Source organism: Orbicella faveolata, unplaced genomic scaffold (assembly GCF_042242905.1).
Source record: "Orbicella faveolata isolate gen_17 unplaced genomic scaffold, um_ofav_v1 contig_25, whole genome shotgun sequence".
Lineage (NCBI taxonomy): Eukaryota > Metazoa > Cnidaria > Anthozoa > Scleractinia > Merulinidae > Orbicella > Orbicella faveolata.
The window spans coordinates 3,600,217-3,623,579 of record NW_028301553.1 but is presented as its reverse complement, the minus strand read 5'-3'; the positions used below and the strand labels follow the sequence as shown (position 1 = coordinate 3,623,579).

Here is a 23,363-nt window from a genome sequence, read left to right as displayed (position 1 = left end):
GTATTTAAAAATTAACTTAAAAGCGAACTTTGAAGGCATCGTTCTTCTCTCGAGAGCCGCTCAAACTTCTCGAAACTGAAAGCTTAGCTGAAGTCCAGTTTGTGATTGACAGCTGTCGCTTCGTTAGCCAATCAAATTATTTGAACAATTCTAACAAGGATTGTGATTGGCTTATTTTAGCGTGCTTTATCAGAGAACAGTGAACGGCTGACGCGACTTTTGCTCGTTTGGAAAATAAAGTTTGGTTTGAAAATTCAGTCGAATGCGTGGGGAAATTATCTGATTCTTCATCATAAAACAAATAAAGAAGCCTCGACTGTGCTCTGTTCTGTTGTAAAGCACTTAGGAAGCGGTAGAGCACTCAAGAAGTAGGGAAAAACACTCGACTACGTCTCGTGTTTTCCCCTACACTTCTTTCGTGCTCTACCGCTTCCTGCGTGCTTTACAACAGAACAGAGCACAGTCGGGGCTTCTTTATTTGTTGAATAAAACATGGGTTTTGACCAATCAGAGCGCGCGCAGGGTCCTATCTATATTGTAAATGCAATTAAAGTAATACTAATACAAATAAATAAATATAATAATAATTATAATTATAATAGTAATAATAGCAATAAAACATAAATATATATAAAACACTAGTGATATCTAACCAATTAAACTTGTAAGTAACTGCTTAATTAAAACTTAAAAATTTGTAAAGATTCTGAGATTACAACATCAATTGGGAGACTAGTCCATTCTCTGACAGTTCTAGGAAAATATGATACTTAAATACAGCGTTATTCGTGTGCTCAACATGCGATCCACGGGTTCGAGTTTTTGTAGCCGGTGTTAAATGCTTAGATTTGTCGTCACAAATATTGTCCTTTTCCAAAATATCTGTACTATTAGTATACCTTGGGCAATACTGTATCAGGGGTAAGCACATTCGCATAAAGGTTCACGTGTGTACTAAAAACAAAAATCAAGTTTCTCGTGCAGTGATGCTTCACGGTCTACCATTCGAAAACATTGCAAACTAAGCATTAACTTGCCACGGCCAATGTTGGGAATGTGCTATTAACTCTCCGCTCCGCCCCGACTGAGGCCCAATCCCTTACCATTTTGAATACCATTTTGTAATAATAATAATAATTTTGACAGAAAAGTTACCCCTTTTGTACATCACTACATCCCTTTCCTAAAACCTTGAAATGAAGTCAAGTTTTAAGCTTCGGCCAAACGATCGCAACATGTCAACACAACATATTACAACATTGTTGGGCGAAACATGTTGCGCGCGTTTGGCCACCCTCTTGCGACGTGTTGCGACATGTTGCGTGTTGTTGGCTCGTATTTGACCATTCTCAAACTTAGCCAACAACACCCAACATGTCGCAACAGGGTGGCCAGATGCGCGCAACATGTTGCGCTCAACAATGCTGCGATATGCTGCATTGACATGTTGCGATCGTTTGGCCAGGGCTTTACGTTTTACGTTCTTACCTAAGTACATTTTTAACTTATGACTACAAATTTATATCTCTTATTCATTTATCTATTCATTTATTTGTTATTTTATTTGCTTAATATTATTATTTGATTGTCCACAATTAATTATCCAGTACTGTCGAACCTCCCGTAAGTGACCACCCAAAATGTCAAGCCAAGCTGGTCGCTTACGGGAGGTGGTCGCTTACGAGAGCTGAGACCATATTAGGTGAGAATTTTGCCTCATTAGCATATGTTACCGCAGAGACTTACCTAATGTTTTAAATGTTTTATTGATAAACAATACTGTGCTTGCCATTGAAAAATATCAGTCTCTTGTACGGCCGAGTATTGCGCTATTGTTACAACACCTTATTATCCAATTTTGGCTCTATTATTTGTCAAGTCGTCGCTTACGGGAGGTTGAAAACAAAAGAAATTTTCAAACTTTTGGCTCTAAAAATGGTCGCGGTCGCTTACAAGAGGTTTCAAATATAGTGATTTGACTGGGAAACGTTTGGTATTTTGGAAAACTGGTCGCTGAGGAGAGGTGGTCGCTTACGAGAGGTGGTCGCAACCGGAGGTTCGACTGTATGCTTAATGAATTAATGATACAGCCATATTAACGGTACGTCTTTTCGAAATATTTTAATGAAAGGACCTTTAAAATAACTAACCTACCCTTCCATATATCTCAACTTTTGAAATCCGTACCCTTTTATATACCTGAAGCTTGAAAAAAGAACCCCTTCCGGGCGGAGTCTCCCCTTATAGGCCATTATAGGGAGTAATCCCCGTCGGGGCTTCAGAGAGTACTGGGGTTTACTACAGTAGGATTTTCAAACCCGTCCAAGCGAATTGAGCAATAGTGTTGTTGACGTTTGAGGTTTTTATTCCAACATTAATAAATCAGATGCGGAGAATTTTTGTCGGGTGGTCTTGGTTGTGGAAGACATACATGTAATGTACAAAGCCTATGCACATAATTACACAAAGATAGGACAAAATGTAGAGCTTAAAACTGTATGTAAATGTAAGGACTCGAAAATGACTGCACACTGCATCGTTTACGACTGACAAGAAACGCAATCGAAATCATAGATTTCGCTGCGTGCCATTCTCATGCAGCTGAAAAGGACATAGATCGAAAAGAGCGTACCTGGAAACGCGTACATATCCTTGAAGTTGTTTAGAGGTTTCTTAGAAAGACATCTGAGCGTGACACCAGAGCTCTGGCGTGACACGATGTATATCAAATATCATTAAATGTTTTTCAACCATTAAGCGTCATTTTATTTCGAGTCCAGAAACGTTCTAACGTGTAAATGTCCGCCAATTATATCGCCAAACTGCAGACCTTCCATGCCGAAAACGTTTGGATCCTTGTTCGCAACAGTTATAAGTCAAAAAAAATGTTTCTCATGCAGTATTTTAATACGATATTTTAATGATTAAGATTCTTAAAAGATCTTACTATTTCTCGGAATAACTGAAAAAAATTCACTAAGTGCTATCAGCTGTTCTCTGAAACATGTCGAGACTTTGAAATAGTGGTCCCCTTTAAAATGTTTTCGGCAGGATTTTTGGGGTGTTTCCCTGCTCCCACGTGTGTTGTTCGTGTCAAGACAAACGCATGAAAAATCTTCACAACAGGGAGTGTAAGGTTATTCTCTCTATGTAGGTTTTATTGTTTCTCCGGGTATATTGAATCTCGCTAAGATCAAACATTTGTCAGAATCATATTGTTAAAATTTGAGGTTTTCATTCCAGCATTAATAAATGAGGTTCTGGAAGGGTATTTTCGGGATCGATGCGGGATTTCAACTTAATACGGTGCGGGAATCGGGAAAACGTTAACTATCTTTGTCGGGAGGCCTTGGTTGCGGAAGCCGCACTGCAAAATATCCAATGTACAAAGCACATGCCCGTAATTACATTGAGATAGAACAAAATGCGGAGCTTAAAACTGTACCACTAAATTAAATCTCAACGATCTAGTTTCCCAGAAAAAGGTTGAAACGGTTCACGAACAGTAACTAACGGTCTCTTCGCACGAGATGAACTACGGTACGATTTTTCCCTCCCTTCTTTCCTTGCCACAGAAAACGCAAAAAAAGAGAAGAATGGCGGACTAGAGAATGGATCTATAATGCTGTTATAACAACAAGCTGAGATCATGATTTTATTGTATGATTTCGTATGAACAGATTTAAGATGGCCGAATTCTTGGAAATTTTCATGCGCCACGATGCGCATTATACTGCGAGACTTACTCCGAAACAAGCTTGTTTCATTACTGCATATCCAGTCTCTGATCTTTGCCCCTCACCACTTTATTAATTGGGCTCGTGATTTAAAGCTCGTCAGTTGTTTCACGGTGCACCGTTCGGTAACATTGCAAGCCAGTAAGTAAGCACTGAGTCCGCTCCCGAGGAGGCTCTCCGGGACCTCTCAAGGTAGAAGATTTCATTACGCCTATTTACAAATAATCGGATATCTTTTGAGATGTTTAAAAACCTCGTAGATACTTTAAAAAATGTGGCATTTAAGAGAAATTAACGATTACTTGCTTATGCTTCAGGCTAATGTTTTTCTATTTTTTTTTCGCGCTCGTCAACTAGCATCGCTTGACGAAGCCAAGGTGTTCTGCAGGGTTGCTTCGCAATGCCAACAGAGGGATTACCTTGATCTCCAAACTGGTAAGTACGTTTTTTTTTGTTTCAACCGAAATAAAGGCGATTAAATAAACAACCATAATTCACGTAGAAACCTCTGAACAGATTGTTGTTTGATTCAGACATGGCTGGTTAGAAACGCTGGCATTTTCTAAATACACTTACCGTCGTGTTTGCAGGGTCGCTGGGGTTCACTGACTGACTCGTATGTAAATGTACCGCCGCGAAAATGACTACACACTGCATCGTTTACGAGCACAAGAAACACAATCAAAATCATAGATTTCGCAGCGAGTGTCAATCTCTTGCAGCTTCCAAAAACGCGTACATTTAATCCCCGGGACATGTCCTTGAATTTGTTTAGAGGTTTCCTAGAAAGACATCTGAGCGTGACACGATTATATCAAATATCAATGGGTTTCAATGGCACCTCAGGTCGTCATTTCAGTTCCAGAAACGTTGCACTGAAGGTGTAAATTTCCGACATTTATATTGCCAAACTGCGGACCTTCTATGCCAAAAATTTTTGGATCCATAATCGCAACAATTATATAGGTCAATAAAGTCTTTCTCCGCAGTATTTTACTAATACAATATTTTAATGATTAAAATTAATAATAGATTTTACTATTTCTCGACCTTCTCGGAAGAACTGAAAAAATTCACTCAGGGCTGTCAGCTGTTCTCTGAAGCTGTCGAAATTTTGAAATATGTTACCCCCTTGGAAATGTTTTCGTCAGGATTCTTGGGGTGTTTGCTTGCTCTCGTGTGTTGTTCGAGTCAAGAAAATCGCATGAAAAATCTTCACAGCAAGATGTATAAAGTTATTCTCTATATAGATTTTATTATTTCTCGGAATAACAGAAGCATATTCACTCGGGGCTGTCAGCCGCTCTCTAAAACGTTTCGAAACTCTAAAATAAGAACTGACCTCTTTGAAACGTTTCTGGCAGGATTCTAGGTGCTTGCTTGCTTGCTTGCTCCACCGGTTTTTCGAGTCAAGACGATCGCATGAAAAGTTTGACAACAAGAGGTGTAAAAGTTCTTCTTTATATATCCCCGGAATATATGGTTTTTACAACTGATTTCTCGGAAGAAAAGGTTCAAGTAGATTCACTCAGGCTTCTTAGCTGTTGTCTGAAACGTGTCGTGACTTTGATAGGAGTTTATAAAGCCTCTTCGATAGTTTTTCTCATATATGACTGGAATGCTTGACCACTATGGTCAGTTGAGGCTGTACAAGCAATCTTAGCCGCCGTGTGCTCCATAATTAATACTTAAGAGAAAGTGTCTAGTGAGACAAATTACATTCTGCAGCTTCTGCATATAATGTGCATAAATATATAGCAGAAGCTATATGTAACACTAGACACATTATAACACTACACATTATAACACTAGACACAACATTAAAACTTGTTTTTCAGTAATTAATTACAGTCAAAGTGATAGATATAAAAGCTAGTATATAGAAAAATAAATCAAAGAATAAATACCAATTTCTAAAACTCTTGAAATCTCGCCAAAGCACAAATCTTAAAAGCAGCCTTTAAATCTGCTAAATATTCACTATTTCCTCCAATATTGCAAGAATCGTGGCAATTACATGGAAACCAGCCTAAAAGAAGGACCAGAAGCATGGTCGGCCCAAAAAAACTACCTATTGAGCTTCTATCACGCGTCAATTTTTCTGAAAACAACCTTTGTTGGATAGTTCAGATAAGTTTTTTATCCCAGCACTGTAACATCTCAGATGTTGTTTAGCTTTCACGCTTTTCACTTAGCATTTTTCTACTTATTATAAATTTTACTTCCAACGCTTTGTAAATCAATTAACTGAGGATGACAGGAGAATCTGTTGAAAAATGTCTTTGAAACTTAAAGTTTTGTCGTTTTCTTTAAATTCATGACAGATATCATAATTAGCCTTGCTAATTCATGCCTTGTTGCCTCGCTTAAAATGCTTATCATTAATTTCTGTCACTGTATTCTACAAAAATGCTCATTTTAATTTTAGTGATCATTAAAACATACTAGAATAAAACGCAAATAAATCACAGCTTCTCTGCATATCGCACTGCTGTGTTATAAAATCTTGCAGTGGTCCTTTGCCCAGTACAATATTTTGGTTCAGTGATCAATCATTTGCAATTGAAATACAAACAGGAATCTGACGACAATCGATTCTGAAACACCAATTACGTCAAGTAAACTTGCCAATTAAAAGATTCATCAGTCTACTGATCAAAAGTTTGAGGGAATGTGGGAAAACTCCTCATGCAGTCTTCAAAGGTTGTTCAACCATATCGTGCTCATAGTTGAACAATGCAATCGAACTAGAAACTGAGTCACTCAATCAAACATGTCGTGCCGATTTCTTTAAACATAACCTGCAGAGAAAGCATGTTTTATTGGTACGGAACACGCTCGTGTATCGCGCTCTGCTTCTTGGCCCGCTTCAAAATAGAGCTGTTGCAGTGATCAGAACGAGCGAGCCGAGGAGATTGTTAATTACGAAAATCAACCCAATAACGCAGAAAAGGATTCATGCTACAAGCTGGTTGGTGAAAATGATTAAGATGTAGCCTGAAAACAAGCTAGGAATGGCAGACTACAGAAAACAAACAAATAGAATGCATCTTTAATAATGCTACTATCACAAAAGGATCATTTCACAACAGTACGATTTCGTACAAACAGATTTAAGATGGCGGACTTCTCGGAAATGAAGACTGATCCTACGTCGAAACAAGTTTGTTTTCTTATGTGCCAGTCTCTGATCTTTGCAAAAAGAAACTATAAACACTTATAAATATAATCAAGGGGCATTCTACGCCATCTAATATGTTTGGATTCATTGAGCTCAAAATGTTTCTATGTCTAATTAATCAACCCTGTGAGGATAGTTATCTTCACAAGGTTGACAAACAAACGAAGACTTCGCAGTATCAGCTAAATTGTTGCTATCTGGGCTCATTTTCATTATCCAAATCAAGAAGAATGAATAAAAAGCCATCTGACGTGGAACTGTTTAACCCAAAAGCCACTGAACAGCACTTCACTTGCTTCATGAACGATTCATGGACGCTAACATTTTCCAAAGACACTTACCGTCGTGTTTGTAGGGTCGCTTGGATTGACTGGCTTGTAGGTAAACGTACCTCCTCGAAAATGAGTGCACACTGCATCGTGTACGAGCATAAGAAACACAATCGAAATTAAGCTTTTCCCAGAAAGTTCCATTCTCACGCAGCTGGAAAGGACATAATTCCAAACACGCACATACCCTTTGAAGTTGTTTTGAGTAAACATTTTATAAAGGGAGGGAGTGGCGAATTCCTAGAAAGAAATTTGCATCAGCTTGTCACTGGGGCCGCTCCAGGGGACGCTCTCCGGGGCCTCTCACGGTAGATTTCATTAGGCCTATATACAAATATCCGGATATCTTTTGAGATATTTAGAAACCTCTTAGATTGGATTTTTGTTTATGCTTCAGGCTAATGTTTTTCTAATTTTTTTCGCGCTCCCTAGGTGTGCTGTTTGACCATGTACACGGCTCAGGATAGCCTGACTTATAACTCATTGTTCCAGTGTTTATGACAAAATTATGTCTGTTAACTGCTCTGCAACGTACAAAGCTAGATCTATTTCCAGTATTGCGACTCCCCCCTCCCCCCCTTCCACCCAGCCTTATTGTTCCAAGTTATTATAACAGACCACAATATTTCCTCCTCCCCTTTTGAGAATTCCTTGGTCGTGCCACTGCAAATAACTATTCCCCTTAATTGTTTGCATCAGTGACCAGTGTTTTCCTTAAATATGCATATTGTAAACATTCAGATTTAGGCTGTGTGTTAGCCAAATTATTTTAATTTGGAACAATGAAACTTCGACTTCGACTGAAGGAACGCTGATTTCAATGACTGAGAAGGGGAAGATAGCAATTGACAACGGTCGGACAGTGGGAGCGGTCTTTATTGACTTCCAAAAAGCTTTTGACACTGTTCCCCACGACATATTATCTTATAAGTTACATGCTATTGGTATATCAGGATCACTCCATGAATGGCTTATGAGCTATCTATCTAACAGACGCCAGTTTACTGAAGTAAATAACTGCAGGTCTGCCACTGACTTTGTGCACTATGGGGTTCCTCAAGGCTCGCTTCTCGGCCCTAGGTTGTACACCATATACGTTAATGATCTCCCTGACCACACTGATTCAGGAGATCTTTACATGTATGTAGACGATACCACAGTGTACTGTATTGGCCCAAATGTCGACCAAGTTATATCATCTCTAAATGAAACAATGAAGCAAGTCCTCATGTGGAGTGTCAAGAATCGACTAACCATCCATCCAATCAAAACTGAGGCAATGATTTTAAAGAAATCCACCTTTATTGGTCCTCTCCCTCCCCGTTACTTTGGGACAGGCTTAATTAACCTGGTTGACTCTACCACTTGCCTAGGAGTTAAAATCGACAATAGAATTTCATGGTCTGTGCACATTGACTCTGTGAAGAAGCACTTCACACAAAAAGTTGGAGCACTAAAGAGAATGAGAATTCTTCCTAAACAGTCACCTGAGGAATTATACTTCAAATCTATTATTCCTAGCATAACATATAGTATTTCAGTATGGAGAAATTGCTCCCCCTCTGCAATGAATTCTCTGAACTTAATCCACGCAAGAGCTTCTCGTATTATAAACAACCTTCAACCGTCGCTGGCTGATGACATCTGTCTCATTAAATCGAACTGGCTCCCTTTCTCTTACTTTTATAAAAAGTCCGTTCTTATGTTAATGCACAAAGTGTACTTTGAAACTTCAAACCAATCTGTTCGTGAACGTTTCTCTAAAAATGCAACTTCTAGGTCATCTCGCTTTCCCAATCAATTTAATATCATTAGGTTTAAATCTGATACTGGAAGAAACACTTTACAGTACAGAGGCCCTGTGATCTGGAATTTTTTAAATAGACTAGTTAAAGTACCTGAAAATTTTTATTCTTATAAGCAGATATTAAAGAAACACGTCAAAGACATTGCTGGGTTTTATTTCAGCAAGGAAGCGACTTTGATCACTGCAAAAAAAGATGATTTTATATATTTTTGATCTGTCTGATTTCTGGCAATATTGTCTTAATTAGGTTCTAGTGAATCAAATATGTATATATGATTATTAATTTTCCCCTGTACATAGTTCTCATTCTTTTGTTAATATCTTTCGTGTTTGTAAAATTTTATATTTTGTGTATATTAGGTCCACATCAGGCCTTCGGCTGCCAAATCCCCTCTACAACCTACTTATCAAATAAGGTTTACTTACTTACTTACATACTTACTTACTAAAAGCTATAAAGAAATGTTGAGCTGAATTTCCGCTTTTTGAATTTTTTTTGTGTTCAGTAGTTGAGCCGCTGTTCATATTTTAGTAAAATTACTCAAAATGGTGGCTAGAGGCTGTGTGGGACGAACATAAACGCAAAGCGCATGAAAAATGCATTGCACGTTTACTAGCAACTTAGAACTTTAAATAGTGCTCACTTGGAAAAGCATTTTTTGGCATGGTCCAGTGTTTTGTCCATTACCACAACTGAGGGATTGCCATGATCTCCAAACTGATTTTACAGAAAGTTGATTTTGTTTTCAACCAAAATAAAGAAAAGAAAATAAACAGCCATCATGCACGCAAAAACCTCTGACCAGAATGTTGTTGGCACGCATGGCTTATAAACGATGGCATTAAAACTTACCGTCGTGTTTGGAGGGTCGCTTGGATTGTCGACTGACTTGTATGTAAACGTACCTCCTCGAAAATGACTGCGCACTGCATGGTGTACCACTGAGAAACACAATCGAAATCATAGATTTCGCAGCAAGTTCTGTTCTCCTGCAGCTTCCAAAAACGCATACATATCCCCCGGCGGAACATATCCTTAAAGTTGTTTAGAAGTTACCCTAGAAAGACGTCTGAACGAGACACGTTATTTATCAAATATCATTAAATGTTTTGCAATAGCAACCATCAGGCGTCATTTCATCTCAAGTCCAGAAACGTTGTAAGGTGTAAATGTCCACGATTTATATTGCCAAACTGCAGACCTTCTATGTCGAAAATGTTTGGATCCTTAATCGCTACAATTATGGGTCAAGAGAATCTTGTCTCTGCAGTATTTTAATACGATATTTTAATGATTAAAATTCTTATTAGATTTTACTATTTCTTGGAAGAACTGAAGAAAATTCACTTATGGCTGTCAGCTGTTCTCTGAAACATGTCGAGACTGTGAAGTAAGTGATCCCCTTAGAAATGTTTTTGTCAGGATTCTTGGGGTGTTTGCTTCCTCTCATGTGTTGTTCGAGTCAAGAAAATCGCATGTAAAATCTAGGAGGTGTAAAGTTATTCTCTCTATGTAGGTTTTACTATTTTCTCGGAACTTGCTGAAGCATATACACTCGGACTGTCAGTTGCTCTAGCTCCGTGAAACATCACGGGCGACACATGATAGAAGTTCAGTAGATAGCTCCTTTGGACAACTTGCTTCTTGTCCTTCTGTTAGGCTGGTTTCCATGCAATCGCTGCGATCACCCTGTACTTTATATATATATATATATATATATATATATATATATATATATATATATATATATATATTAATGTCGTTGTTCCTAGCGAAAGTAAGTTAACCGTGGCGACTTGCGATTGAACCAGAGCTATTACTCAAATACAAACAACTCGTGATGGCGTTAATGGGGGAACACTGCCTTGCGTTTGGTTAGCCCATGCGACTTCCGGCGATAGCGTGACAAAACAACCTCACTTATCTCCCCAGCACTACGAGCTGAATGACAGACAGCACGTGCTGGATCGGACAAGAGTATCGGTTAGCAAGCGATGTTCAAAGGCGATGAAAAAACAACAAGCTTGGGGGAAGTCGCTGCGCAGACTTAACCGCCACTGATGCATGCAAGGCAATGCATCCCCCCAAGCCATGGAAGCCGGTGAGAAGCTAGTTCGGCGAGAAACGTTCAACGATGTTAGCCATCCTGGGAGCTACTGACTCTAATGTAGATTGAGGAGTTCTTATATAAAGCTGGTAACAGTCTGAGGACCAGCGACCCATGACTTTAATAAGCCAGTCTGGCAAGCCGGCAGCAGCGGCAACCGACGCAGCACCTATGCGGAAGCTATGGCCCTTGAGACTCTGGTAAGGAAGACCTGCGACCCTCGAACTGTCCCGTAGAAGATGCGAAACCGCTCCCCGAGTAAGCAAATTACCTGACTGGAAGTAAAATAAGGGACCCTGTTGCGGCCGTGCTAAGAGAAAGTACTCTCGCATAGCCGAGACCGCGCAAAGGGTGGACGAAGTGCGAGCGATGGTGAGAGATTGCCCTCGCCTGTAAACATCTGTTTTTGAAGATTTTAGCTGCACCGTCATGCGCTGCGGGCATGCCAGGGTTGGATGAAAGGCTATACAATCAGTAGAAGGATCAAAAGCGGTCTAAATTTGCGAACACTGTTGTAGGTAAATTCACTGCATCGCAGGAAGGCGAAAAAGGCTAAATTGAAGGCGGCCCAGATCATGGAGAAATCCCGGGGGCTAAGCCATGATTGCAGAACAGGACGGATTGCCGAGAGAACCTGAGGGGTAACCGGTTGACGGCGAATACGCTGTTCGCCTTGGTAGCGGAGAATACCGCGTAAGACCTTGTGGAGAAGAAGCTTGCCCTTCAGAGGGTCACTGTACCCAGCAGTGATATGGAGGTTGCGAACAGCTGCTAAATAGAGTTTAATTGTGCTATGACGCACCGTTCTAGCGAGATAGGAGGCAAAATAAATAAGAGTACCCTCGGAGGCGGGTAGGACATCCCCGTCTGGACCTAGGAGGCGATTCATCAGACAGAATTGTAAGAAGCGTTTTTCCCCACAGCTGTAGGCTCGATTTGTGTTCTTGGAAAGACCCCAAGAAGCGTAGGTGAGCACTTCCTCTCGCAAAGGGTCATTAGTGAAGGCGGGATGGTACAAGGAATCTGGTCGGCATCGGGTGCGAGGGCCCAGAAGCGCTGCATCTGAAAGCGGGAGAGGGCATCAGCAATCTCATTTGAAACCCCAGGGACATGACGGGCCCGTACAAGAAAATTATGTTCCATGGATAGGAGAACAAGCTTTCTGACCAGTTCCATGATAAGGGGAGCTTTTGAATGCCCCGAATTTATGATAGATACCACTGATTCATTATCACACCAAAACTGCAGACGTTTTCCCTTGAAAAGTGGGTGCCATATAGCGCAGGCAACAACGATGGGGAAGAGTTCTTGCCACTCAATGCTTATACCCCGCTCTCGGTTCAAAAGCATATGGGGAGGCCAGTGCCCTTGGAACCACTTTCCCTGAAAATAACCGCCGAACCCCACGGAGCCCGCTGCGTCAGTGTAGAGCTCTAGGTCTGGAGTAGGGGTAGTGGTGGACTCAAGAAAAAGGGAGCGCCCGTTCCATTTGGAGAGGAAAACTTTCCACATATCGAGGTCCCTAAAGAACTCCCTGTTAAGCCTGATGTGATGAAAACGACTAGGGACACCCTTAGTTAAATTAATGGCGCGTTGAAGGAAAGTCCTGCCGGGGACTACCACTTTACATGCAAACTGGAGAGTACCAATGAGTGATTGTAACTCAACCAGGCGCACGGAGCGGCGTTTCTTAAAGGATGTCAGCAAGTCATAAGTCCTGGAAAGTTTGTCCTGGGGTAAGCGGGCCTCCATGCGAATGCTATCTAAAACGATCCCCATAAATTCTATTTCTTGGGAGGGGCCTATGGTCTTGGACGCTACTACCGGGGCCCTAAGTGACATGAATACCCGTAAAAGAGTGCTGAAGCTAGTAAGACAAGCTAATCTAGAACTTTCAGCGATGAAGAAGTCGTCCAGGATGTGAATGACCCGCTGGAGACCATAGTTATGTTTTAGGATCCACTCGAGCCCATCGGAGAGCTGATTAAAAATGAACGGGGCACTGCGAAGCCCGAAGGGTAAGTACATGTCCACATAGTATTGAGATTTCCACAAAATACCCAGTAAGTTCCAGTCTTCGGGGTGGATTGGTATAAGGCGAAAGGCTGATTTAAGATCAGTCTTAGCCATAAAGGCTCCCTTTCCCAGGGACTGGAGGATATGAATTGCATCGTCTACCCGAACATAGCTCAGGGAATAGGGATCCTTGGCAATGTGGTCATTTATACTATTTCCCTGTGGGTAGGAGAGGTGATAAATAGTTCGCCAGTCATTTGAGTGTTTTTTAGGAATAACTCCCACTGGATGACGCTGGAAATTTGCCAAGGGAGGGGCAGGATAGGGACCGGCTACCCGTCCTAAGTTCACCTCCTTTTGCAGGTTGGCAGAAACTACATCAGGGTGCTGCGTCGCAGAGATAAGGTTGGGGGAAATCCGGGCTGAACGAGGCCCACAATAACCAATACGAGCGCCTTCTTTAAGCGTACTTAGCAAATTAAAGACAAAATTACGATCTGGGTGATCAGTTAATTCTAAATCTAAGCGATAAATGTCAATAGGTGAGGATACTAATGGCTTCTGATGACGCCTTTGCTGCTCCACTTTACTTCTTGCTTCGCTCACTGGGTCTGGGGACTCCCGCGTTCCGGGCTTGGCCACTGGATTGTTGCTGAGGGCAGTCTTGGACGGTGTGGCCGTTTGAGTAGCAGCGGCGGCACACGTGCGGGTAGCTGCAGTTTCGGCGCCGGCACCCAGAGGACTTGTTGAAGTCAAAGCACACCGTCTGGGAACGACGCTGTTTTCTGTAGGGGTCAGCGGAAGGACAGACATCTTCAGCGTGATAGGGACTCGAGCAGATACCGCAATGGGGCTTAGCTAGGCCCGCGAAGGTCACCGTCCATAACTCCAGGTCTACTTTGTCCCACTGAAGGGACAAATTGGAAGAGGCACGGCGACGAAATTGCTGGTCGTAGGAAAGCCAAGCAAGACCCTTGAATTTAGTTACCGCGCGACTAATTATCTGCTGGTACTTAATCAGCTCAAGGGCCCGTCTTGGATAGGCAGTTACAATGACCAACATGTACACCATGTAGGCCTCCAGCCACTTCTGAAAAGAGTCTATAACGGGTTTTCTTTTCCTAACCATGGTGACCGGGGAACCCAGGGGACCTGAGGACGAGTCGTCTAAGCGGAGCTGAATTTCAGGGGCCTGGGACTGATACAAGTTGTCAGGTAAGAGTAAGGCAAGATCAACGTACTCACCCCGGAGTATTTTGTCCTCCATATTACGGTCCACTGGCCTCGACAGACCCAAAGGAGACGCCATACCCGAAGCTGCGAGAGTTTGGCTGGAGGGCGTTGGGCTGAAGGCGCTGTTTGTACGAACGGCGTCCAGAGCGCTGTGTACGGACCGGGATACAATGTCCTCAATGGCAGAACGCTGCGCTGGACTGAGGGCGTCTCTTTGATCAGTAGAGTGATTAGTATGGAAGAGATCTTCCTCTGTATCTGACTGCAGCATGTCCTCAATAGAAGACAGCGAGGCGCGGTCGGAGAGGGCGCTGTCCTCCGGAATGCTGAGACGCCGGCCTTGAGTGGCGTCGATTTCACTGGCTGTAGTGGACGGCTGTTGTGTGGATGTTTTGTTCGCCGTATGACGAGTGCGTTGAGGCCGACCAGGTCTTCGTTTAGATTGACTGCCCTTTCCCGTCGATGCTCGCTTGAGCCGGGCGAGGAGTTGCACTTTGGAGCCTGTTATGGGCAAATTCAGCGATTGAAGACGGAGTTTGAGGACCTCGCTGGATAGCTTCGATAGGTCCTCACTTCTGGTAGCGACCCGAGCAGTATTCGACGAGCGGCGAGAGCGAGCCATGGAAGGTTTACAAAAATTAAACGATAGATTTACAATAAGTAATAGCTACGTTGCTTAGACGAACTCAGAATGGACTCCGAACAGTTTTCCGAGCTTTTATACGGAGACGTTCGTCTGCTTGTAAGCCAGTAGAAAAGGCTGTACTACCGAACAGCTTACCCTAACACGTGTAACATCTTAAACATGAATAGTGCTTTAATGCTTTGCACCAATGCTATGGTACGTTATAACGTTCAGAAGATAACAAAGCTACAATGTTTTAGGTTTAGCTACAATAACGCTTACAGTTTGTTGACCTTTGGAATATAACTGCTCAATAGCTCTATAGAAAGTGATGCCGCCATGAACGGCTCATTCAGAACGTACGTCACGCTCCATTAACTATATTTTACTGGCGTGACAGTAAAATCTCATTATATATAAAATCACAGCTATTATGGAAAAAATATTTAGCAGATGTTAAGGCTGCTTGTGAGAGATTTTCAGATGTTAAGATTTTGGTTTTTATTCTTTTATCTGTTTATGTACTTAGCTTTTACCTCTATCACTTTGACTGGATACTGAAAAACAATTTCTCACGAAATGACTAATAAAATTACTACTGCTGTCTATTTACCTCTTTATAAACTGCGGAATGTAATTTGTCCACAGGACACTTTCTCTTAAGTATTAATTATGGTGCACACGGCTAAGATTGCTTATGCAGCCACAACCAGCCATAGGCGGTTCGAGCATTCAAATCATATGTGAGAAAAACTTTCGAAGGAGCTTTATATTATCCTATCAAAGTCACGACATGTTTCAGACAACAGCTGAAAACCCTGAGTGAATCTACTTGAGCCTTTTCTTCCGAGAAATCATTTGTATAATCTATGTATGCCGGGGATATATAAAGAAAAGCTTTTACACCTCTTGTTGTCAAAATCTTTTATGCGTTTCTCTTGACTCTAACAACACAGAGCAAGCTAAGCAAGCGACCGGAGAATCCTGATAAAAATGTTTCCATGGGGTTTACTTATTCTCGAGTAATGTTGGGCCTGTTTTAATACTAAAAACAAACATTTTTAAAAAACAAAAACCAACAACCTTTGTTGGATTGTTCAGATAACTATGTTTCTAATTCCAGCACTCCAACATCTCAGATGTTGTTTAACTAACAAATATCATGATTAGCTTTTCTAATTCAGGCCTCGTTGAAAATGCTTATCATTAATTTCTCTCGCTGTATTCTAAAAACTGCTCAGTTTGATTTTAGTGATCATTAAAACATAGAGGGATAAAACGCAAATAAATCACAGCTTCTCTGCATATCGCACTGCTGTGTTATAAAATCTTGCGGTGGTCCTTTGCCCGGTGCAATATTTTGGTTCAGTGATCAGTCATTTGCAATTGAAGTGCAACACCAATAACGTCAAGTAAACTTGCCGATTGAAAGATTCATCGGTCTGCTGATCAAAAGTTTGAGGGAATGTGGGCCGAACTCCTCATGCAGTCTTCAAAGGTAGTTCAATCATATCGTGCTCACAGTTGAACAATGCAATCGAACTTGAAACTGAGTCAATGAAGTAAGCCTTAAAAATAATTAATGTCTTAACAATTTCTTTCCTAAAAACACAACCTTTTGAGAACGCGTGTTTTATTGGCGCGGAGCTCGCTCGCGTATCGCGCTCTGCGCTTTGCCCGCTTCAAAATAGAGCTGTCACAGTGATCAGAACAAGCGAGCCGAGGAGATTGTTAATTACGAAAATGGATTCATGCTACAAGCTGGTTGGTGAAAATGATTAAGATGTAGCCTGAAAACAAGCTAGGAATGGCAGACTGCAGAAAACAAACAAATAGAATGCATTTTTAATAATGTTGCTATCACAACAGGTTCATTTCACAACAGCACGATTTCGTACAAACAGATTTAAGATGGCGGAATTCTCGGAAATGAAGACTGATCTTATGTCGAAACAAGTTTGTTTTCTTGTTTGCCAGCCTCTGATCCTTGCAAAAAGGCAAAAAGAAACTAACAACACGATTAAATATAATCAAGGGACATTCTATGCCATCTAATGGTCCGGGTTCATTGAGCGCAAAATATTTCTGTGAGGAAGGTGTTCTTCACAAGGTTGACAAACAAACGAAGACTTCGCAGTATCAGCTGAATTGTCGCTATCGCTAACTGATTTTGGGCTCATTTTCATTCTCCAAATCAAGAAGAATGAATAAACAGCCGTCTGAGGTGGAATTGTTTAACCCAAAAGCCACTGAACAGCACTTCACTTGATTCGTGAATGATTCAAGAACGCTATCATTTTCCAAAGAAATTAAACTTACCGTCGTGTTTGCAGGGTCGCTTGGATTGACTGGCTTGTAGGTAAACGTACCTCCTCGAAAATGAGTGCACACTGCATCGTGTACGAGCATAAGAAACACAATCAAAATTAAGCTTTTCCCAGAAAGTTCCATTCTCACGCAGCTGGAAAGGACATAATTCCAAACACGCTCATACCCTTTGAAGCTGTTTTGAGTAAACATTTTATAAAGGGAGTGGCGAATTCCTAGCCGGAAAGAAATTTGATCATGCAGAGCGTGACTCGATATACCTTAATTAAACTGCTGCATATTTACAGACCCATCTACCTGTAAACAAACTATTACTTCTGATTATAAGCCCCTCGCATGTTCCCGCCCCTCGGATATAAGCCCTCCTCTGAAATCGATTCACATTATGATGTTTTAAAGCTTAATTAAAAACCAGTACATGAAAATCGTATTCCAATCCACACTGCTGTAGCTCGTTTCGAAACAGCTCGTTTTATTCCGCTCATAAGTCTCCCAGGATATAAGTCCTTCCGTTTATAAGCCCATCCAAAACCCCTTTCGAAGGCCCAGGGGCCCGTAGTCCAGTTTTGGCCCTCTCTCTGTCACGCAACGCTACTAGAAAGAGGGCCAGAACTGGACTAAGGGGCCCGTTTCTCGAAGGTCCAGAAAGATTTCCGCACCCGGAAAGCCGCAGCAAAATCTCAAATCTTAGAGCTGTTTTATTCACATATTCTTAATACAAAGAGAGGTTCTCTTTAGACAAGAAGTTTCAGGCGTATACACCTCGCTGTTTTTAGATACCGATGAACTAAAAATGGCTTTGCGGGCAGGAAAAGTTTCCGAGACTTTCGGCAAACGGGCCTCAGGGCTCATAAGCTGCAGTTTACGCAAGAGGTAGAGGAGCGCAAGCTCGTCCTTCACGCTGCGACCACGCGAAGTTCTAATCTAAGCGTTCTTGTCGAGTTCCGAAACTTTTTAAAGTTTTAACAGCTGCATGCTTGCTGAATTGGCGCTTGTCCTGTTCGGAGACAGGCAATCGCAACACGAGGATCCAGGAAGACTCCCTAAGGACTGTCAGATGTTCTCTGAAACATGTGCACTGTAGTGACGGCGAATGCACTAGCATAAAAAAACTACTTTAAAACTGATCAGTTTAGTAAGTGTCGCGAAAAATTTTAAAACTAAATTTTCTGCATACTTTCTGTCGCCTTCGTCAGAATAAACATGAAACAGTGTCGCTGTTTCACATACTTGTGTTTTCCACATAGTTTTTACTGGTAAATTATACTGATATATCTCTATGTATTTTTAATTTTTAGTTAGCATATGATGAATGTAGAACTACTCTGTAGAAAAGTCACCATAAGCAACTGCACAGCTGATGTGGACCTACTACTACTAAGTCTAAATAAGAGAAACATAAATTTACAATACAATTGTCATAAAGCTAAAATAATATACAATAACGATAAAAAGAGTAATCAAATAATTCAAAAAAATACCTAGATTCAGGGTTCTTATTATAATTTATAGAGCATTCCTTTTGGAAACTGTTGTCTCTGACATAGGTCTTGATGGATTTTATCTTTCTTTTGAAAGAAAGAGGGTTTTCAAGCTGTTTGACCGTGTCAGGTAAAGAGTTCCAGGCAATTGCAGCTCTGTGTTTAAATGAACCACGACCCTGTTCGGTTCTTGGCCTAGATACAACAACATTTAACGATTTCCTAAGACTATAAGAAGAAGCGTTCTTAACAACTAGACTATTAACATCATCTAAATCTATATTATAAAAAGTTCCATGCGTGATATTTAGAATACGAGAACAATAACAATATTTCAATGGCATCCAATTTGCATTTATAAGTACTGTTTTGTCTTCCATGTCTCTTGGTAGTTTGTGGATAAGTCTTGCTGCTCTGAGGTGGATTAAGCAAGAGCCCCACACAGCCATACCATATAATACTCTTGGGATTTCTGTGTTGTAATAAATTGTTTCTAGTGTGGCTTTTGGTAAAAAGCTTATGCGTCTTAACATTGTAACTTTAGAGCTGTATGAGGTAGAGACAGATTTTACATGATTGGCCCAGGAGAGTCTTACATCAATGGCTATACCAAGACATACAGGGAAAGATCTGTATTCAATGGTTTTGTGTCCCCAGACTAAATCCTTCAGAGGGCCAATAAAGGGTTTTGTATCCAGGAGTAATGCATCACATTTCCCTTCATGAATAATTAATATATTCTTTTGGCACCAGGTTTGTAGCTGATCTAATATCACCTGGAGGGCTATAGCAATCTCATCAGTAGTATTACCAATGGTATAAATGGTAGTGTCGTCAGCATACATGTAAACTTCGCCACTTCTAATGCTGTCTGAAAGATCATTTACATAAGTAATAAAGAGCCTAGGTCCCAACAGGGAACCCCGAGGGACCCCAAATTTTACAGGTTTAGATTCCGAAAATGCACCATCTATTTGTGTCAATTGGCTTCTATTTGCTAAATAATCCATCAGCCATATCCACATATCTTCTGACACTTCCAGTGCTTTAAGTTTCTCACCCAGAATGACATGATCTACACAATCAAAGGCTTTCCTAAAGTCAATGAACAAAACGCCTACTTTAAGCCCATCGTCCAAGGCTTCTTTCCACACTTCAATAAGGTGCAACAAAAGGTTTTCTGTAGAATGACCCTTCCTAAATCCCCATTGTCTATCAGATAGGAGATTGTGAGAGGTGAAATGATTATCAAAAGATCTACAAACCACCCTTTCCAAAATTTGCTAGGAACACTTAGGAGTGATATAGGTCTATAGTTATTTACATCTAGCCTGTTGCCCTTTTTGAAAACTGCAGTCACCTGGGATTTCTTCCAACTAATAGGGAATTGGCAATCTACTCTGCTTTTCGTACAAATTTCAAAGAGCCCTTGTACAACAGAGGACTCACATAGCTTAAGGTCTCTCGGGGAAATGTGATCCAAACCCATTGCTTTCTTTGGGTTGATGGATTTCTGTACAATCTCTTGAACTATGTTCCACTCCACTGAAAAACTATACATAGTAGGGCAGACTTTATAAATAAAGTTGGTGGTATCAGGGGTGAGTGGGCCTAAATCCCTGGTTAGATCTAAGGCTATATTTACAAAGAAATTATTAAAATAATCAGCCTTCTGTTCGCTTCCAGTAATGATGTTTCCATTTCTATCTTGTATCGGCCCACATTTTTTGATCTTCCTTTTCTTCAGAATGCGGTTTGTAACCTTCCAAAAATCCCCTGGTGAGTTGATATGTTCAAAAAGGTTAAGCCAATATGCTGCCTCTGCCTTTCTTAGCATTGCCTTAACTTTGTTCCGTTGCTGTTTGCAGCGGCACCATAATTCATTATTTCCAGGATTAACATGAGCTGCTCGTAGGTATATAAATTTTTAAATGGCTTGGTTCCTGAATACCTAACGTCTAAATTTCTAAAACGTAGTGGAATGCGCTATTCTTTAAGGGATTCCGAAAACAAACTGGTTGTACCTCATCCACGAACTAACTATATGAAAAATAGCTTTAGTTACAGTGGCGCAACTCTCTGGAACAGCCTGCCCTGCAATCTCAGGATGATAAAATCCTTTAATCAATTTAAAAGCAAAGTTAGACACGGCATTCATGGAAAACAGGATTAGTTTAATATTTAAATTAGGATTTACTACTTCAATTTTTATTAATTAGTATTTAGCATGCACTGTTTATTAGTAGTTTATTACTATAATTTTTTTATATATATATATATATATAACTTTAAATATTAGTATTACCTGATGATGTTTAACCGTGTATAAAGAAATGTTAAATAAATAAATAAAGTATTTATATCGCCGATTCATAGTCTTCCTAATTTCTGAATTCATCCAAGGAAGGGATCTATCTCTGATCCTCACAATTCTTTTCTTAATGTGGTTGTCAAGAATGCTCTTGAACATAGATTCCCATATAAATACACTATCATCAATGTCTTCAAGAGCACCAATAATGTGCCATGGGGCTCTCGCCATATCAGCTTTAAGCTCATTTAAGTCTAAGGATTTATAATCTTTAACAAAGGTAATTTTCGGTTTTGGTTTGCTTTTTGTGAGAGCAAAAACTCCGTATATTGTAAATAATTAGTTTTAAATTAATCACACTATTCATAGCATATCGTTCAATTTATATTACTCATATGGTTTGTTAGGCGCATTTGATCATATTCACATGTTAATTTGCGCCTTAGAAATATTAAATATTATTATTAGTATACAAGATGATGGTCAGAAATACCAAGATCTATAGAGCCAGACTTGAGACAGTTTAAATTAGGGCTAGTGATGACAAGATCCAGTAATGTGGTGCTGTTCTTAGTAATTCTTGTGGGGGATTTGATAACATTCAGGTAGCCAAATATGTTTAGAATCCTTTGAGGTTTGGTTCCACATAAGGATAAATCTTGATCTTGATTTGGGGCAGGAAGTAGATTAGAATTTACATCACCAATCAGCACAACATTCTTTCTTTTGACCCAGATCTTGTTTAACAGACCCTGTAAGGAACTGAAAAATGCCATATCTTTAGGTGGACGATAAAGACATCCAATTAGGGCTGACTGAGAGCGCATGGTGACATTAATCCAAACTGCTTCCAAATCTTTAATATCCCATTTTAAGTCCTGATGGACAGTTAAGCTTTCTTGATAGTAAATTAAAACTCCACCTCCCTTACAGCTAGATCTATCCTTCCTGACAAAGTCAAAACCAGGTAGTCTTAGTAGATTGTCAGGGGTAGATGCAGTCAGATGAGTCTCTGTAATACCCAGAATATGCCATTTCACTTCATTTAAAAGGACATGGACTTCATTTAGCTTGTTGATAATACCGTTTACATTGATGTGCCCTACCTTCAGATCTTTATTGCCAAGGGAGTCTTTTAACGATTTGTAAATATCAGTAAGGTCGACAGCAGCTTCTTGTTCGACTGAAGAGGGCGTGGTATCCAACTCCGGATGACCATCTTCATCCGACAAAATTGATACTTCAGCGAAAGGTGATACGGATAAAAGACATGTCGGACAGATCTAGTTGAACTGATCCCTTTGCTGATAATATTTGCTTTTTGCCCTTTGCTCACTAATGCATTTTCATTCGAAAACGCATTAGTGAGGTCGGAATCTTAGAAACAATTCACCACAGTGATTTGGCTATCCCCGGGTCTTGGGTATCCCTGTATTCAAATCCCTAATGATATGGGTATACCAAGCAGGGTTAGTCTGTTCCCCGCGTGAAATTTTTTTATCGTGATCTCGACGAATTCAATACAAAATAGAGGACCTGTGAATAGACTACAGAAGGGATGTCCATATATATCGCTAACAGCATATAATACAGCAGTCTGGGGTAAGTGACTCGGCTGTTTACAAATTAATCAAAGATCATTTCTCTTTTTAGCGGAGCTTCAGGCCGCCAAGCGAAGCCCCATACACATATAGGAAAGAAAACGAAACCATAAGTAGATTTTCTCGTGGTTGTCATGGCTGGCGGTATTCCTCGTGAGCACGTATACCCAGAGACGACGACGACGACGACGACGACGACGGTGAAGTCGCGCAAGATGGCGGCCATACACCAGCTAATAGGTTGACAGAGACATGCAGCCTTGGTTTATAGCGTCCTTCTTTGATGTTGGAAATCCCTGTTACTGGTCCTGTTACGGTCAATTGACACAAGTCAAAACAAGGTATCCGCTGATCTGTACACGTCACCATATTGCGGGCTCAAGTTTAGAGCGCATCGAGTTCACGTGTTCTTTGAAGTTGACCGCTGACCAAGTGCTGGTTTTTCGTGGGATCGTGGGCTCATGTCAGGTTAACTTGCTGTAATCAGGACCGGGTTGTTCGGAAGCTGGTTGAGGTTGGAAGTGCCAAAAAGCCTGATGAAAAAGAAGTAAAGAGGACGAGCAAACTTTGGCAGAATAAAATTCAGCTCATCGCTGTTCGCAAGCA

At 40.7% G+C, this 23,363-nt stretch overlaps 3 protein-coding genes and 1 long non-coding RNA gene across 6 annotated transcripts in view; 1 reads left to right on the top strand and 3 right to left on the bottom strand.

The window, feature by feature from the left end:
• LOC110052763 (uncharacterized) overlaps positions 1–17,569 on the bottom strand; it is a 64,666-nt gene extending 47,097 nt beyond the window's left edge. Inside the window, exon 1 of one of the 3 annotated variants that reach the window (XM_089294873.1) lies at positions 17,356–17,569. In XM_089294873.1, coding sequence (XP_089150999.1) covers positions 17,356–17,556 — 201 coding nt within the window. In that variant the 5' untranslated portion in view covers positions 17,557–17,569. Of the gene's footprint in view, positions 1–4,313; positions 4,575–7,259; positions 10,758–17,355 lie in introns of those variants that run through there. The other 2 variants (XM_089294872.1, XM_089294874.1) reach the window with 2 other exon arrangements.
• LOC149108602 (uncharacterized) lies at positions 1,811–23,288 on the top strand. The gene is made up of 3 exons (XR_016208823.1): positions 1,811–2,101; positions 4,095–4,172; positions 22,810–23,288. It is a non-coding gene; the product is annotated as an uncharacterized LOC149108602 (long non-coding RNA).
• LOC149108604 (uncharacterized) lies at positions 11,922–16,166 on the bottom strand. Its single transcript, XM_089294875.1, has 2 exons — positions 14,424–16,166; positions 11,922–13,963 (listed from the first exon to the last, which is right to left on the bottom strand). Exons 1-2 carry the CDS (start codon positions 15,031–15,033, stop codon positions 12,051–12,053), a joined length of 2,523 nt encoding a protein of 840 aa, XP_089151001.1. The 5' UTR covers positions 15,034–16,166; the 3' UTR covers positions 11,922–12,050.
• On the bottom strand, positions 18,663–21,932 carry LOC149108603 (uncharacterized). The gene is made up of 4 exons (XM_089293686.1): positions 21,650–21,932; positions 20,870–20,963; positions 18,846–20,057; positions 18,663–18,747 (listed from the first exon to the last, which is right to left on the bottom strand). Exons 1-4 carry the CDS (start codon positions 21,930–21,932, stop codon positions 18,663–18,665), a joined length of 1,674 nt encoding a protein of 557 aa, XP_089149812.1.
• Positions 23,289–23,363: the final 75 nt, after the last annotated feature.